This window comes from Podarcis raffonei, chromosome 1 (assembly GCF_027172205.1).
Source record: "Podarcis raffonei isolate rPodRaf1 chromosome 1, rPodRaf1.pri, whole genome shotgun sequence".
Taxonomy (NCBI): domain Eukaryota; kingdom Metazoa; phylum Chordata; class Lepidosauria; order Squamata; family Lacertidae; genus Podarcis; species Podarcis raffonei.
The window spans coordinates 23,878,886-23,894,442 of record NC_070602.1 but is presented as its reverse complement, the minus strand read 5'-3'; the positions used below and the strand labels follow the sequence as shown (position 1 = coordinate 23,894,442).

The window sequence follows — 15,557 nt, the reverse complement described above, 5'->3', positions numbered from 1 at the left end:
AGCAACTAGGTGGGGGCGGGAAATACACGGAGAATATGACTAGAGTTATGAACAAAGATCCTCTTAAGAATTACTGGAAGCTATTTCTCGCAGATAAAAGAGAAGGAACAAAAGGCAGAATATAAACAATAGGAAATCACCATCAGCAGATCAAATGGGTTACACGGAGTAGTATCACTCCAGCCTCACCTGACTTCTGTCTTTGTCCACCTTCTTAAAACACTTATTCAACGACAGATTATGCCTCACAGAGTTTTTCCATCCAGTGGGGGCATTTGCAAAATAAGGAAAGTGTTCCAAAATCCAGTTGTATATATCCTTTACAGGCAGCCGTTTGGTTGGAGAATCCTCAATGGCCATAAATATGAGGCAGCTAAAGGAGTAGGGCGGTTTGCAGTTGGGGTTTTGCTTGGCATCGTAGGGCATGTCAGCGTGAGCAGGTGACGGAGGGGTGTCGTCATCAAGGTCTTGTACTGGGCTAACACTTCTTAAGACCGAGTCCCCGAAACTTTTCAGCAAGTTCTTGCTCTCGTGTAACCAGTTCAAGTTGGTGAGCTCTTCATCCTCCATGGGACCTTTTTCCAACCGGAGGGCAGGTAAAGGAAAGTCTAAGTCCTCATCATCGTGAAGCGTCTTTGATAAGTCTCTATCCCGGTAACACTGGCTCAATCCACTGGAAACACTAATTCCCGAGCTTTCTGGCTTCTTACTGGGAGGCATAACTGGACCCATTTAGACGGAGACTCCTGGTAATAAATCCAAATTTTTAAAAAGAGTGTTAGCTGGTAAAGGTATAGACAGCATCACAACATTCTGGTAGCTTTTCCCCAGTCTACAATTTGGCCTTTTATGAATGCTACATTTAAAAAAAAGAAAAAAGAAGACAGACTCACATAACATAAACACACATCCAGGCTTGTTAAGCAGGAGGATTCAGAGGTTAGAGCAGAAATGAGATTTCAATTACTGGCATACAAATGAAGATGCTTCATTTTTGCCTTCTTGCAAAGCTCTAAAGTGGAGAGAAAGGTAATCATATATTCTAGGTGTCCTTCTTAAGGCTGCAATCCTACATTACACTTACCTGAGGAGTAAGCGCTATTGGAATCAGTGGGACTTACTTCTGAGCAAGCATGCCTAGGCTTGGAGGACTGCAAATATCGCTGGCCATGTCACTCCTACGGCTTGTAATAAGCACAAAAAATTGAGAGCTTAAGACCAGTTGCTTCAGATTAAGTTCAGCTGTTTCACTTCCAGTACGAACACTGCCACATTATAATTATAGCCTCTCTGGCTCAGTGCGCAAGCAGGCAAAACTCCATGTTTACACACACACACACACACACACACACACACACACACACACTCTTACAGCCAAGTATTCATTCTCTGCAGCTACCAACTTTTTGCCTCCAAAACAGCAGGGCAGAAGGATTCTGCAGCATGGGTTAAGAATCAAGCTCCAGGGATCAAAGGGAGGGGGACAAGGAGACACAAAACGAGATTCCACCCCAGTGAAACAAATTTAAATGAAAGGAGAGTGAGCGATGGATATGATAAGCATGACTTAGAAGAAAGCGTGAAGAATGACATCATACACCAATCAGTTGCTATACTGAGCCCAGAGAATAATAATAAGCAAAAATAGACAAGGCTTTAGTGCATTTTAATTATCTCAAACCAGAGTACTAAACAAAACAAGCTGCAACACATATACAAAGAAGCTTTAATTAATGTAACACAAAAACATCCATACTCAAATCTTCATAGTTCTTTCTTTCCCAAAAGTCAACTTCCAAGTACACCTATAAGCATCAAGTCTGACTTCTGCGCTCAAGATTAAGCATCCACCTTACAATCCAAAGCATATCAACCCAGAAGTAAGTCCTAATGAACTCAAGGGGGCTTACTCCCAGGTAAGTGGGGTTAGGACTGTAGCTCTCTAGGCCATCTTTCTACCATCAGCACCAATATGATCCACAACAGGCTACACTTCTACCAAAGGCCTAAGGCAAACCATCTGATTATTTAAGAAAGGAGTTGGTACCTGTTCTATTCTTTATTCATTTAAGAGCACAAAAACTTTTGTATGGTTGCAAAAGTTGTATGATGAAGCACATTGAAAGTTTGCCTACTCTAGCACCAACTGCAATTGTTCTCATGAAATACATCATGCTACATACACTGCATAAAGTTTTTAACAGGAAGTGTGGTATACAATTTTTATACAGGTCAGCAAACATATACTCTAAGAGGAAGGCTTTCTGTTTTAAAAGAAAAAGCATCTGAGAAGTGAAACTTGGCTCTTTAAAAAAAAAAGAGTCAAACAAGTGTTTAGCAGAACCTCTAATTTAAAAACACTGCATTACACTTTTCAGAGAATAGTCCACCCAACACAATACTTTTCGATTGTGTTTTGATGCTGTCAAAGAGATGCTTTAAAACAAGGGAATGTTATAATTACATAAGAGGTAATTAGAGATGGGGAGGGCAGAGAAAGATTACCATGCAATAAAGAATGGATAAAATTGGACAATGACGTAAGTGAAAATTAAAAATCTTAGGGGGACAAGTTATTTAATATCAAACTCTGTAAAGCCAAGCTCAGCAAATGAAAACAAAAATGTAACTTATTAGGTTTTTAAAAAGTAGTTTAAAAATGCAAAAAGTTGGAAATTACATACCCCAGTTCCCCTCCCAATGTGGTGGAAAAGATTTTTATCACTTCCATATTCCTGTTGCTCTAGTAATATTTAAACTTTTCATTTGTACTTACCATTTAATGGGAAGTTATTTCAGAAAATGTTTCCCTTTAAATGAATCAAAGTACTCAAGTATTGAGGGGGTGGGAGAGGGGTGCATAGAAAAATAAGCCCTAAATGATACCACACTTTGTGTGGGTCCCTAAAACATCATTTATACCCTCCTCCCCATTCACCACTTCCAGTTGGGAGTAGTGTAGCCAAATGAGTTCAGTACAAACAGAACGCATGTCCCATGAGCAAGCTTTTAAATAGGAAAATTATATCATGGCTGACAACATAATTTAATTGCACTGTTGCTATGACGACATGCTGCTCTCTTTCAGTTTAATTTGCTTACTTGCCCGCGTTCTCCCAAAGGGCCATATCATACCACCAATTTTCACACAAAAATTAGTGACATATCTTTAAGAGACAGGTACAGCGGCTCCAAATCCTGCAGCTCTCAAGCATCAAGCTTAATTGCACGGTGGCGTGCAAGACTGACCAAAGTTAGTTAAAGCTGCAATCCTCAAATCACTTATCTTTAGTATAGCAGACACAGCGGAGGGAACTTCACCACATCTGCCACTTTAAAGCATGTGATATTGGGGCAGCAACCCAAAGCAATGCATGCTAGGAGTGAATGCAACTGAACTCAATTTAGGATCACATTGTAAACGCCTTGGAGGTTCTACTAATAATAGTTTGTTAAAACAATGAATATGCTACTGGGAAACGTCACATTTGAACAAAACAAACCTGAAGCTGCATTAGGCCATACACATTTCAACAGCAACAACCTTGCTTTAGTCAGCTGGTTCTACATGTTTTAACTCCGCTGTAAACATTAGAAACATGTCGCCGTTTTGCAAACGCTGCAAAGGACGTGCAAGGTTTTGTTTTTAATATAAAGGAGGACAACCATTTCCAGGAGGGATTCAAAACTTCTTTTTCCCCTTCACCTTGAAATCCAGGAGCCTCGCGTCACAATTCCATACGGAGGACATGGAAAAGTTCCCAGTACCGTGCGAGGACAGACAATCACGTAGCCTCTAAGTTACGTTAGAGGACAGAAATCCTAGCCCTGGATTTAAGTGTGTGTGGAGGGGGACTCAGAAACACATTAAAAAAAAGATGTTTCACAACCCCAGCCAATCTTTCCACGTCAGACTCCAGCTCTCAGCCTCTTCTCTCCTGCACTTCATACTTCACACGAATCAGAGGAGGTGCTGCAGTTAAGCAAACATTTTTTAATCTGCTGCCAGTTAAGTAGCTCCATCAGATATGTCCACAGCTGCAGTGCTTAGGGGCAAGTCTAAAAGCAAACTTCATTGTTGTAGAAGAAAGGCACAATATCTCTCGCATTCTCGGTTGTAAAACTGACATGGCAGAATCAGACAAGAAGCGGGGAGTATGGGAATCAAGCCAGATCACTATTAGTGCTTCTTGGGACTGATATATACATTACAGGCCAGGCTCAAACAGATGTGTATCTTTTAAAACATACGACGGGGGCATCATTTTGAAGGGACTAAAAGGACAACCAGCCAGGGACAGTTTTTCTCGCTGCACTTTGCTACACTCCCTTACTGTACTTGTCAAAAACATTTGAAGGGGAGACGGAGCTCGCGGATTGGCCGGGATTCGAATCAATCAATGGCGTTGCTAGGAGACTGCAAAACTGCTCCTATAAAGTGCCATTTGCAGCAAACATACCTTCAATGCTGTTCAGATGTCATAAACCTTGTACTGCCCCCATTACACCATAATAAATGCAAAAAAAAATCCTCAAAACAAACTTACGAACTAACTTCAGGAACTAAATGGACTTTTAAAAACACACACATATATATGAAAGATTAAAAGAATAATTTGAAGATTGGCTTCCTCCACTGGAGAATAACGAGAGGATTTTAAAACAAGATAAATAAAGAACAACACTCCCCACCCCCGCTTTAAAAAAGAGTTGGGTAATAAATGCACTACAGAGGGATAAACCACTCTCAAGCCAATGGGCAAAAATAGCACACAAATGCTTTTAAAGGTTGGAGCATTCCTCGACTGGGCACAATTTTCCCCCTCCCTTCCTAACTTTCCATACAATGCCAACTCTATTCGCCAACAGTCTTCGGAAATCAGGCAGCTCCAGCAGCAATATTACATATTCGGGTCGTGGCTGCAACTCTCAGCTCGATCCGCTTCCTGCTTTCCTTCGCCCAACACACACGGGAGTTTCGGGGTGGAGGGGGAGTCGAAATTAAGACGACCAGCACGTTGCTTTTTCAGACATCCCGAACTAACTGGCTGCCTTCTTGTGGGGCTGACCCACCTTATCATGCGTGCGTGTCTCTCCCTTCTCCCCACCCCCCCAACCCACTCCGGCTTCTTCTTCTTGCCGATTTCATTGCAGAGAATCTTACGCAATCTTCCCAACAAGGGAACCATGAATTTTCAAAAAACAAAAATGCACACACAGAGCAAGACACAAAAAACAAGCAGCAGCAGCAAGCACGCACAAATATTTTTTTTAAATAAAATAATAAAAAATATAGATAAATCCCCAAACTTACCTGGGGCTTGGAAGAGCTCTAGATTTTTACTGCTGCCTTTTCCATGGTCATTATGCAAACTTTTCATCCGACTGAGCGAGGCATCGCTTCCTCCCCCAGCCTGGAGCCAACAATGTGGCCGAAGGGAGCGAGAGAGAGAAGGGGAGCCAGGAGCCGTGGGGAGGGGGGAGCATGGGACCCTGCTGCAATTCCCCCCCTCTTCGCTTCGCCCTCCTACCTACCTACCCACCCCCCTAACCTACCTCTCCCCCTTCCCTGCCTGCCTTTCTGTCTGCCCGCCTGTCTACACTACTCCCGGTTGGAGTAGCGGTTTGGGTCAGAGCGAGCCGAAGAACGCCAAATTGTTTCCACTGCAAACAACAAAAAAAGGCAACACATGACCACGGGTGGGAGGGAGCGGGGAGAGAGAGAGAGAGACACAGAGAGAGAAACGTGGGCAGGGCCAGCCGAGACTAGCCGCCACAGCGGGAAGGAGGAGAGGGCTGGGCTAGGACCGGGGGAAGAGGAAGAGAGAGGAAGGTCCCTCGCCTTTAGTGCGCCGTGAGCGCAATTGCGCGGCAGGAGAAACGCGAGGAGAGGAAGCGCCGCGGCGCGCCGAGCTCGGGGGCGCACGCAGCCCTCGACGGAGGTCGCCAAAGCAAAGGGCGCTCCATGCCCTGCTCCTCCTCCTCCTCGCCTGCCCCGACTGAGGCCTGTGATTCCCTCACAGGAAATTCTCAGGCTGCTTCTGCCTGCCGCCGCCGCCGCCGCCTCTTTTGGCCTGCTTCCCCCGGCTCTCCTCTCCACCACTTGGAGAGTCCGAAACGTTGCACGAACCCACCTCCTTCGCTTCTTCCGACTGGCTTTTCCGTCTCCCCTCCACCCTGCTTCCCACCAGCCTACGTGGTATGTGGATGAGCTTGAAAGTCACTTCAGAGAAAGGAGAGAGCGAGAGAGCGCGCGCCTGGGTGTGTGGTTTGTGTGTATGCGCGCGCGCACACACGCGAGCTTCACCCCTCTCGAACAGCAAACCGGTCAATAGTTTTGTATTTCGAAACCCTTCAGCAAAAAGACAGCAGACAGCAAGTTTCAAAGTCGGCTTCAACTTGGTGAAAAGACCACAGAGAAGAGAGTGTGTCTGTGTCTCTCTTGGGTCACATTAAGAGGAGCAGCCCAAAGGCCTATCTGTTTTAGTCCCACAGCAGCCAGCCAGAGGATGCCCTTTGGGAAACCTGCAACAGCCCTCTCCGAATCACAAGTCTAGAGGCATCTTGACTGGTAGCCAACAAAACTTTCACAAGTTTGAGGCTGCAATCCTATGCATGCTGATCTGAGAGTAAGCCCCACTAAAAACTGGGAGATTGGCTTCTGAGTAAACTTGTGGAGATTGCACTGTCATTGTGCAGAAGCCTTCATGGGAAAGTGTCTTCATCAGATGTATGAAGGGTTCTCAGATGACAAATTTTTTGTATTTATAAGCAAGTGAGAGAGCTGTAAACAGAAGGGGGGAAAGGCCTGAAATGCAAGAGATACTGTCTGTGCGTTCTGTTGCCAACTCACTGTAAACAGTTAATCTTTATAAGTGTTTCAGGCTGCGATCCTATAACCACTTTCCTGCAAGTAAGCTCCATTGGATGTACTTCCAAGTAGACATGGATAGGCTCGCAGTGTCTTTTATTTATACATTGTCTCCTCAAACTCTCACTTTAAAAGACCAGCTAAAGAATGCAGCAGAAACAGTTGTGATTCTTGAAGGCTATTTCACTCCTCAACCCAAGGATTAATTTCCATCCTCGAAAAAAATGTATTTTATGGACTATAAGAGTACCTGTTTGCCACAATGTAAATGAATCGGGAAAGATGAAACTCCCCAAAATGACCATACACCATGGAGGAGAACAAAGGACACACCACACACACCAGTGCTGAAATTTTAGCAAAATACTCCATCCTGGGCATGTTTACACCCAATGAAGGTCTCACTGAGTTCATTGAGCCTTGCTCTCAAGTAAGCACATACAGGAACCAGATACAGTCATACCTCATGTTACATTTGCTTCATGAAACATTTTTTCAGGTTGCGTCCCGCAGCGACCCAAAAGTACCGGAAAGGGTTACTTCCAGGTTTCGCCACTCGCACATGCGCAGACGCGCAAAATGACGTCACACGCATGCGCAGAAGCTGCGAATCATGACCCGCGCGTGTGCAGACGCGGGTTGCGTTCTTTTCATGTTACGAACGCGCCTCCGGTATGGACCCCATTCGCAACCAGAGGTACCACTGTACTGTATGCAGTGGTACCTCGGGTTACATACGCTTCAGGTTACATACGCTTCAGGTTACAGACTCAGCTAACCCAGAAATAGTGTTTCAGGTTAAGAACTTTGCTTTAGGATGAGAACAGAAATCGTACTCCGGCAGCGCAGCGGCAGCAAGAGGCCCCATTAGCTAAAGTGGTGCTTCAGGTTAAGAACAGTTTCAGGTTAAGAACAGACCTCTGGAACGAATTAAGTATTTAACTCGAGATACCACTGTATCTGTGTATGTACTGAAGGTCAGAACATCTGACGCGGCAAGCACAACTAATTAAGCAGAGATATATCAGCATCGGAAGCAGAAAATTTAAGCAATGCCCACCATAGTAGGAAAAACAACAGACAAAACAAGTATGACCTTGCATCGAAATGTTCCAGTGTAGGATGCTTCTGTTAGGATTCTAACCACTCCATTCCACCCCAAGCCTGCTCTGCCTAGTCCCTTCCTCCCCGCCCAACACTCAGCTTTCTGTACCTACAGAGCATGTTGTCCTCATGACACCATTTGGAGGTTTCTCTCTTTTCAGTTTTGGAAGGTGGGGTGGACAGCTGTGATCATTCCCAGTTACATTAACATGGATTTCTCCACTGATGATAAACTGTCTTCTGTCCCTGGGTACATACAATGAAATAGCTCTTTCCCCCTTTTTTAAGGACAGAGACATAACTCTTACTTTGTTCTGGCCACTCCATTCTACTCTCCCTTCCCACTCAATTATCAGGTTCTCACTCCCCATGCCCTTCTCTCTGTCTTGTGCCACAGAGTTACTGTCAGGCTGTTTACTGGGGTCCCCCCCCCGACTTTTTTCCCTTAACTTGTGCATACTTGGGGTTACTTACCCCCAAGTTCTGCCACTAGTCTCTCGTGCATTGCTGCTGTGGGTTTAGTTACATAAGCACAGGAAGCCTCAAATTGGTATTAGTGTACAAGTTGACAATTTGCTGCCCTTTAATAAGTATCCTGAAATTGGTCACGGGTCACCTGGCAAGGTGCCTTACTGTGAAGTCAGCCAAGCCCCTGCCTGTTTAACAAATGTGTGGCATGCTCCATGGGGCTACAGCTATTTGTCAGTTTCAGCCCTGGCCTTGTTGACATGGATAGAAAGGATTACAAGTTGTGTAGGCACTTCTTATCCCTTTTCCCCTCCCACAGTATTCCGTGCCTGCTCAATTATGACTTGTGCAATATCTCAAAGTGTTGCAATTCTACAACAATTGGGTTCCGCAACAAGCTGCAGGGTCAGTCTATGAGCATAAAAACACCCCTGTTCAGCACACTTAGGCTCTGGGTTTTTTATGGAAGTATTTTTCTCAACAGCCTTTCCATGGCTGTTCAGAATCATCATCCAAGACATCTAAGGTGAGGTTGAGATCTTCCTCCATCTTACCTCCCATGCGCATTTTAATCAAGCAAGCCTTTCCCCATCTATCCCAGACTCTCCCCTCCTTGAGTCAACTGCTGATCCAGAAAAGGATCTAACAGCCTAATCTGCGCATTAACATTTCTTTCCATTCAGAGGCTAAAGCAATCAGGATGAATTCATCATGCATTTCACTAGCCCAGATTTCCCCCAACTTGCACTACAAAACTAATGTTTCAATTATGATTCCTAAATTTGAAGGCCTCTTTCAGTGCTGCAGGACTTATCTTTTTTGTTTAACTGCATTTTTAGTCTTTCATTTGAATTGCTGCGTTTTTAGGATTTAGTTGTAATTTTAAACTGGTTTTAATGTAAATTGCTTTGAACTTCCCTTGTAAGAAAAGTGACGCAATGATGATGTCGTGCCCGTGGAATCCAGTCCTGAATTTGGGTGGGATCTATCAAGTGTCTCTGGTCTAAGGCCATAAGAAACCAAGGTCCAGGCCTTTTATTGACACATAGGCATCTTAGGGTATTTTAGAGCACAGTTTTGTTTTTTTCAGGGTGCATTTCACAATTGTTCACATCAGCACTGCTTCATTAGTATCAGATTCATTTCTGTTTGTGTACACACCAGGGCAAGTTGACCAAACCGGGGCATCTTTACCTTATGCAAAGGTGTTCCACACTTTGGGTAGAGACAAATTAGGAACAGCTTAAGGACTGCGGTCCGTCAGAAGCTGGTTTGAGAATCAACACATTGAAAAAGTAGCATTGCATAGCAAAGTACAGGATATATATGCATTTCGGATAACCTTGTGTAAACATGGATTAAACCCGGCGCTGTTAATGCAATGAGTGCACAGCAAATGAGAGTGTGAGCACAGCCCTCGTTGAATTTTATGGAAATAGTTTGTTCAGTATGGGCAGGATCTAGCCAATGATAAAGCACTTCTGACTGTAATGTAATTTAATTCCATACATAATTTACTTGGAGTAAATTCAAATAGAACATAATGGGACTAGCTTTTGAGCAAAATGCCTAAAATCAGGCTGCAATCCTAACTAAGCCTGTTTACCTGGGAGTAAGCCCCATTTAATTCAGTGGGACTTCTGAGTACTCATGGTTGAGATTGTAAGTTCCTATTTATTTTAATGAGAGGTATGTGACGGGGTGAGCTCCCGTTGTTCAGTCCCAGCTCCTGCCAACTAAGCAGTTTGAAAGCACGCCAAAAAGTGCAAGTAGATAAATAGGTACTGCTCCGGCGGGAAGGTAAACGGTGTTTCCGTGTGCTGCTCTGGTTCGCCAGAAGCGGCTTAGTCATGCTGGCCACATGACCCAGAAAAACAAACGCCGGCTCCCTCGGCCTGTAAAGCAAGAATGAATGCCGCAACCCCAGAGTTGTCTGTGACTGGACTTAACTATCAGGGGTCCCTATACCTTTACCTTTTTATGTTTAAGTTTTGCAATGTGCCCATATATTTGATGCCAGAAAAAGCAAACACCACTAATGAAAACTATTGCATGTCCTCACATGCAATAGAACTGGGCCAAAACAAACAAGATGAATTTTAACAGGGAGAAATGTAAAGTATTGCACTTGGGCAAAAAAAAAATGAGAGGCACAAATACAAGATGGGTGACACCTGGCTTGAGAGCAGTACATGTGAAAAGGATCTAGGAGTCTTGGTTGACCACAAACTTGACATGAGCCAACAGTGTGACACGGCAGCTAAAAAAGCCAATGCAATTCTGGGCTGCATCAATAGGAGTATAGCATCTAGATCAAGGGAAGTAATAGTGCCACTGTATTCTGCTCTGGTCAGACCTCACCTGGAGTACTGTGTCCAGTTCTGGGCACCACAGTTCAAGAAGGACACTGACAAACTGGAACGTGTCCAGAGGAGGGCAACCAAAATGGTCAAAGGCCTGGAAACGATGCCTTATGAGGAACGGCTAAGGGAGCTGGGCATGTTTAGCCTGGAGAAGAGGAGGTTAAGGGGTGATATGATAGCCATGTTCAAATATATAAAAGGATGTCACATAGAGGAGGGAGAAAGGTTGTTTTCTGCTGCTCCAGAGAAGCGGACACGGAGCAATGGATCCAAACTACAAGTAAGAAGATTCCACCTAAACATTAGGAAGAACTTCCTGACAGTAAGAGCTGTTCGACAGTGGAATTTGCTGCCAAGGAGTGTGGTGGAGTCTCCTTCTTTGGAGGTCTTTAAGCAGAGGCTTGACAACCATATGTCAGGAGTGCTCTGATGGTGTTTCCTGCTTGGCAGGGGGTTGGACTCGATGGCCCTTGTGGTCTCTTCCAACTCTATGATTCTATGATTCTCACACACTACATGCTTCTTCAGACCGTATGCTACTCTGCATGCTTTTGCTGAGATGGGTATAAATCTCCATGGACATACAACAGTACAAACCAAAGTAAAATAGAGCACGTATCTTCCTTGCATTCCTACCTGTCGCATACATACATGCAGAACTGAAAGTTCACGTTGAAGGATCTTTTATCAGAAAACAGTATTCTAGCCCCTCCTGCAGTTGCTAAAAACAATTCTAAAACCTCATTAACCACTCACATGTTCATAATAAATCTCAATAACTGAGACAAAACCCTTTTCCCTTTTGAATATCTTCTAATTAAAGATCTGGACAACAGATCCTGATTTTAGTAGGCCACAGAGAAAAATAAAATACCCTTTGCTAATGGAGTAATAGCACCATTCTGATAGGCAGGAGCCTATGAACGACATAGCTTTATTATAGTATCCCTGTATCTTATAACTCCAGAAGAGTGGGTGAAACTTTGTCCTGGATAATGTACAGCAGATTCCCACACTGCCCAAGGCAGCCCCCTGCGAGTTTGCCAATCTTACTTCCTACTAGCAACAGGAATTAATAAATAAAACAATGGCCCTCAAAAAGCAAAATACCATTGTTCTTTTATCCTTGCTTGCCCTACAAGCATGCCTGTTTATCTAAAGCTAAAGCTGGACCTTGAATTATTAAGTCAAATACCCCTTATCTCATGGCCATTTTGTTGTTTTTAAGACTGCAACTCAAGTTACCAAATGCTAACCCCACCCACAGAAATGTATACACTCGAAAGAGCTCCGACAGCCCTTTCAGAGAGAGATAAGTAGGTAAATCAACAAAAGAGGAGCCGTTGTCCCTCTATTTGCCACTGATGTCAAAAGTCAAGTGTCTCAAAAAACATGTAGGTCAGTTTAATGACCACTGTTTTCAGTGGCAATAAACAGCGGTTCTTCTGGGGCATGATGGGCGGAGGGGCGGGCAGGGAGCACACACACACACACACACACACACACACACACACACACACTTTTAAATACATAGCTAAGAGAGGGGAAACTGGAATGGTCTTATTTATCCAAGAACCAGTTCTGTGCCATTTGATCTTAAAGGGGAAAACAGCCGTTTGATTCTAAGGAGATCCACGGAGAGTTCTCTATAACCTAAATTAGAACACAAGAGGAAGAGTTATGAAGGATGACGCTTAAAATCAGTCTGACCAACTTTGTAGTTTTTATAGTGCAATGCTATGCATGTTTATTTAGTAGGCTAGCCTGCCCAGGTCATTGTGTATAGGACTACCATCTTAATTGTTGCAAGTGGTGATTAAATTACTACTTCGAATCACACCCAGGTTTGATTGGATGAGGCAATTACATTCCAAGTTTCCTGCCCCCATTGCCAGCCCTTTCCCTCTCAAATATCAGGCAGTCTACAGGCACATAGACATATATACAGTACAAACGCTTTCTAAAAGACACATGCTCTTCACTCAGGGACATGTCTAATCTACCCTAAGGGTGCTTTCACACAACGACACTCGTGTCAGTTGTTGTAAATGCAGGACATAATACCAAGGATAATTTGATCGTAAAGCCTGCATTGGCTAATATACACAGTGTGGTGTAGTGGTTAAGAGCGGTGGACTTGTAATCTGGTGAACCGGGTTTGATTCCCTGCTCCTCCACATGCAGCTGCTGGGTGACCTTGGGCTAGTCACACTTATATAATAATAATAATAATTTATTATTTATACCCCACCCATCTGGCTGGGTTTACCCAGCCACTCTTCTTTGAAGTCTCAGCCTCACACACCTCACAGGGTGTTTGTTGTGGGGGAGGAAGGGAAAGGAGATTGTGAGCTGCTTTGAGTAGTGATAAAGCGGGATATCAAATCCAAAATCCAATCCAAACCAAACAATTGCATTACAGAAAGTACATCAGTACTCACACCCTCCCTTCCTTACTCCCAATTTCCCGAAATGGGTCAGTGGGTGGAAAGCAGGAATCAGAAAATAAAGCAAGAGCAGCCTAGGCTTTTCCAGGCAGTCCCTGATTCCATACCCTCCAAATATCCCTATTTTCCAGGGAAAGTCCCGAAACTATGAAATCCACCACTTGTCCTGAGCAGCGGTGGTGGCAGGGATGACTCTAAGGGAGCATCCTGTTGCCTCTCCGTGGCCTCCTCCCTTGGGCAGCTTGTAGCAGCTGCTGGAGAGCGGGCAAGGATGGGGAGAGGCTGCCTCTACCAAGGCCCAGCTCTAGGTGATGCGCTGCTCTGAGGTGCAGGCAGAGGGCAGGGCTGCCCTGGGCAGGAAGAAAGGGGGAGCAGAACAGAGTGTAAGGAGTTTTGATCTGTTTGTTTGTTTGTTTGTTTGTTTGTTGTTTGTTTGTTTGTTAAATGCTTTGTGCGTCTGTGTCTAATCTTGCTCCTTTCTCAAAAAAATTATTGGCATGTGTTTTACTTTTTGTAAATCTACCAAAAAAATAAGATAAAATCAGGATTAGGGGGCTTTATCAGGACGGTGGAAGGTGTGTGCGCTTTGTCCTATTGATGGAGTGGTGATGGCAATTGTCCTTCTGACAGGAAATGCTCTGTGAGGGGTGTCAAAAATTAGGGGTCGGGGAGAGTGATAAATGTCCCTGTTTTCATCTGAGGAATGTTAGAGGGTAGATTCTGTGCAATAAACATGCCATTATAGCTGCTTCTTCTTCTTTGGTTCTTGCTGTGAGTTACCTAGCTATGTTCTCATACTGCTGCAGTGCAGGTTTTACAGATACCACATTTCCCTTGCACAAATATAATAATACTTTTGCAAGGAAAATGCAATTATTCGCTTGCATAGCACAATCAGCATGACTGCCACAAGCACCTACTGGTTTTGAAGTGCATGTGCACTTGCAGCGCTATGAAGTAAAGAAAGTGACAAATGGCTTCTCCAGACATTATCCAGGTTACCTTGGCAGCAGGTTGACAAGCGAAATGAAATTGACAAGGCTGGTGTTTTGTCTCCACCTCAGCAAAGAATCTCGGCTAAGATGAAACCTGCAGAACCCCCATAAGACTTTACTTGGATTCATTGCACAGTTGGAGAGCAAATTCACACTATAAACTTAAATGGCTTTAACACATGTTGCTTTTCCCCCAGGAGACTAAAAAAAAAATTTTTCACTCCCCATCCCTAGGATTCTTTCAGTGAAATCATTACAATTAAACTATAAGGTAAACGGTGTTAAACCACAGAGCCTAGGACTTGCCGATCAGAAGGTCGGCGGTTCAAATCCCCACGATGGGGTGAGCTCCCGTTGCTCAGTCCCTGCTCCTGCCAACCCAGCAGTTTGAAAGCACGTCAAAGTGCAAGTAGATAAATAGGTACCGCTCCGGCGGGAAGGTAAAAGGCATTTCCGTGTGGTGCTCTGGTTCGCCAGAAGCGGTTTAGTCATGCTGGCCACATGACCCGGAAGCTGTCTGCGGACAAACGCCAGCTCCTTCGGCCCATAGAGCGAGATGAGCGCCACAACCCCAGAGTCGTCCGCGACTGGATCTAACAATCAGGGGTCCCTTTACCTTTACCACTAGTGTAGCAGACCTCCTCAATTGAAATCCCCCTCCCCATCACCCACAGCCCTCTCACACACCCTGAAAATCTGTTCCAGGAAGGCAGAGGACCCTCTGGAGCAGATTTTAAGAGTGCAGAGGGAGAGAAGAAGAAGAACTGTTCCTCATGTGTGTGTTGGATACAACCCAATGTGTTACGATTTTTTACCAGCCCTTCGCTGTAACATCACAGGGTGGGCTACCACACTGTGAAACTTCAGTTATAAAACCATTTGTTATCTGAAGAATAGGACGGTTAAAGCAATTGCAAAGGTAATCCCATGCACTGTTAAAGGGAGATAATCCCACAGGCAGGAAGAATATATTTTCATACTCCATAGACATCAGCAGAGGAGAAGAATGTTACCCCCCCCCCCGAGCTCACTGTGTCCTAACGGAATAATCAGCAAGAGACACAAAATACTGCTTACCTGTATAAAGCACTTGGATTTTCCCCAATGTCTTTTCCTGCAGCATGCCCAGTAGTGTGAAAACTGATAATAAATATCTGTAAATTGACCTGAAGAATCCATTTCCAGTCATTCAGGAAACTCATACAAACCAGACGCAGACTAATTTATTGACAGAAAGCTTGTTTCTGAATAACTTTCTGGACAGATTAGTATATAATCAAGGTTATACAGTCACCCTACTGCTTCCCGT

The 15,557-nt window shown here is 44.3% G+C and overlaps 1 protein-coding gene across 6 annotated transcripts in view; it reads right to left on the bottom strand.

The window, feature by feature from the left end:
* Window positions 1–15,557, bottom strand: part of FOXN3 (forkhead box N3) — a 189,244-nt gene that overhangs the window by 138,371 nt on the left and 35,316 nt on the right. For 4 of the 6 annotated variants that reach the window (XM_053377192.1, XM_053377183.1, XM_053377218.1 and 1 more), the window contains exons 1-2: window positions 5,315–5,553; window positions 190–746 (exon numbers count right to left, since the gene is read on the bottom strand). In XM_053377192.1, the coding sequence (XP_053233167.1) occupies window positions 190–732 (543 nt within the window). In that variant the 5' untranslated portion in view covers window positions 733–746; window positions 5,315–5,553. Of the gene's footprint in view, window positions 1–189; window positions 747–5,314; window positions 5,554–6,134; window positions 6,211–15,557 lie in introns of those variants that run through there. The other 2 variants (XM_053377199.1, XM_053377208.1) reach the window with 2 other exon arrangements.